Here is a 2,813-nt window from a genome sequence, read left to right as displayed (position 1 = left end):
CGGAGACATAAGGCAAATTTGTTCCTGCGCTGCTCGTGCTGAGGCAGGTCTGAGGCGGGAGGGCCGCAGCCGAGGCACGGAGCGGGGCCGGAGCGGGGCTGCCGCTGGAGATAATTGGAAAACAGATCCGAGCAGCCCCTTTCTGCCTTTCACGAGGGAGCTGGGGCAGCATGTGCAGGTGGGGCAGCTCTGCCGAGGGTCCTGCAGTGGGGAAAGGGCATTTCGAACTTTGGGTAGTGAGGGGAGAAGCGGGAGTTAAACACGGATTGCCCCAGGCTTGTCTTCTCAGGGGACAAAGCCGAAGTGCCGGTGAAGGGACGTTCCTCATTAGAGCACGGATGGTCTCTGCAGAAATCCCACAGTTCTGGTTGCAGCCAACATCTGGCTGAAGGGCTCCTGCTTTCCCTGCTCGGCCACTCCCCTGCCTCGCTCCGGCACGGCCCCTGCAGCCAGGGCAGTGCGGGAAGATCCCCTTCCCAGAGCATCTCCCCTCAGCCCCGGGCCGGCCGGCCCCACACTCAGCCTGTGGTGTAATTAGTATGCGCACTGGTATCAATTGACTTGTTTTTGCCTTTGCAGGCTAATGGAGGCTGGCAGGACGCAACCACTCCATCTTCTGTGACTTCCCCTACAGAAGGGCCGGGAAGTGTGCACTCGGATACCTCTAACTAATCTCCTAGCAACACTTTTTCCCTGAGCTGAGATGCCTTGATTAGCGCATTCAGAGTTGCAGGAGAAAAAGGAAAGAGTTTTTTGTAGCCAACCACCTACAGCTTTACTGTAAAACCTTGTCTTATTAGAAAACTTGGTAAATCTGTTTTTTAAAGGTATCATAATCATTTGTATTTATACTTAAAACACACAATGTTAAAAAGCACTTTATCCAATTAGGCCAAGATTTAGCATTGTTTATAGCCCTGTAACTATTTTATCATAATTTATTATCAGCAGTTTTAATGATGTTGGTCTAACAGTTGCCAATTGCTTGGCCTTAAGGGTAAAAGTACAGGACAAGCTTAACCTCAGTAGCAAGAGCAGACACAAAGAACCGCCTCACCCAAATTTAATTGTGTGCATATTTCCATGGAAAATCGACAGGAATCACAGACTTTGATTGTGTTTCATCTTTTCTTATCTCTCACAGACCTGGAATAAAAAGAGCTGTTCAGTTATTTCGGTTAACAATGGTCGTGTTTAAGAATCCTTATTCGTCACATTTTTGTTGAGATCTATTGTCTTACAAATTAGATTGGAAACCAGGAGCATCTTTTCTTTCTAAAGCCCCCCTGGACCCCGAGTCTCCTCTCCGTATCCTGACACGGACACAGGTTGTTCTTGGGAGATGACGACTCTTGCTGCTGGTCTCTGTGCACGCCACGACCCGGGGTTTTACAGTATGAGCTGGGTGCTACCCACGCCTGCCAAGGGCTGGTGCCTCTGCTTGGCAGCAAACCACAAACAAAGGAAAAGGAAAGGAAAAAGCACCGCGATATGGAGTGTTGTACATAGTGTAGCAAAAGAGTATTTATACATCTCACCAATCAAACACAGCTTTATTACCTCATGCGAACTCATACAAACCAATAGACTTTCAACATGTTCTGTAGCTTAGAGTGCTCACTTACTACCTCTGAACGATACTCACGCTGTAGTTTGTCTCTTTCTTATCTTTTTGCATCTTGTAATTAACTCTTTGTTTCCCCACGAAATGTAATGTACATTGTAATCTCCTACAAATCAGGGTTGCCTTGGCAACTGCTAAAGAAGCGGAAGTGGAAACATGGGGTCTTAGGTTGGACACAAAACAGTGCAACTGTTGTAAATACTGAGAAGCATTTTGAATGTTCTTCATCTTGTTACTAATACACGCAAAAACCAACAATTAATTGTAATGCATACAGACTTCAGTATTCAGTACTGTACATCCCCCTGGATTGCAGGGGCCCTTTCTCTCTCTCTTTTGTATTGTATGCGATTCTGAAACTGATTGAGTCATGAAAATAATTTGTGGCAGTGATTCTAATGTATTAAACCGTTTCGTGTTACTTTCTAACTGGATTACACCCTGGATTGAAAAGTCTTCCTCGTGGTAGTTATATGTAGTTTCAAACATGAATAAACTTTTTGCTTTCATGATCAAATGTTGACGTAATTTCTTCCTGCTCAGTTCAAGTCAACCTGAGGAGATGCGTCGGTCTCCAGAAGAGTGAGCTGGCATGGAGCAGGAGCTGAGCATCTCTTTAAACACCAGCAGGTCCTTGTGCCCTCTTGCCAGGAGAGGATTGGAAATCCTGGGAGAGGCATGTCCTGGGCAGAGGCTTCCACCTACTAGCCCCCTGCCTCCGCTGCCACCCTGCTCTGCTTGGGAGCCACAAATCAAGTGGAGGTAAAGGAAGGGGTCAGGCCTTTAGATGAGTTTAAAAACCATCATCATATTCACTCTTAATTACCATTTTTATTTAACATTAACTTTGGAGCTATAGCCTCAGCTAGCAAGTCTAATGTGATTATAAAAATATTTTTCTTTATTAAAAAAACTTTTTTGGAAGGACGTATATATATAAATGCTAATTTTAAGTCTTTTTAATAAAGTAAAGGTCAATAACAGGTAATAGCCTATTTACCATATCTCAAGGAAATTGACTCACAGGAAATCAAATTAACGTTAATCACTTGCAGCAAATGGTCTTTGATAAATATAACTACTCACTACTCGGGTTAGTGCAGCTAGGCAGGAGGAGGCCGAGCGCTCACCAGCACCAGCCCCTCCCGGGCTGGAGCCGCGGCCCCCGCTGGGCTCGCGGGGCGGTGGG

The 2,813-nt window shown here is 45.8% G+C and overlaps 1 protein-coding gene across 1 annotated transcript in view; it reads left to right on the top strand.

Moving 5' to 3' along the window:
• Positions 1-2,141, top strand: part of PBX3 (PBX homeobox 3) — a 26,583-nt gene extending 24,442 nt beyond the window's left edge. The window contains 1 exon segment of the mRNA XM_017745388.1: positions 580-2,141. Coding sequence (XP_017600877.1) covers positions 580-672 — 93 coding nt within the window. The 3' untranslated portion in view covers positions 673-2,141.
• Positions 2,142-2,813: the final 672 nt, after the last annotated feature.

This window comes from Corvus brachyrhynchos, unplaced genomic scaffold (genome assembly GCF_000691975.1).
Source record: "Corvus brachyrhynchos isolate BGI_N302 unplaced genomic scaffold, ASM69197v1 scaffold59, whole genome shotgun sequence".
Lineage (NCBI taxonomy): Eukaryota > Metazoa > Chordata > Aves > Passeriformes > Corvidae > Corvus > Corvus brachyrhynchos.
Note: the sequence above shows the minus strand (reverse complement) of the source record. Positions and strands in the feature narration are given on the sequence as shown.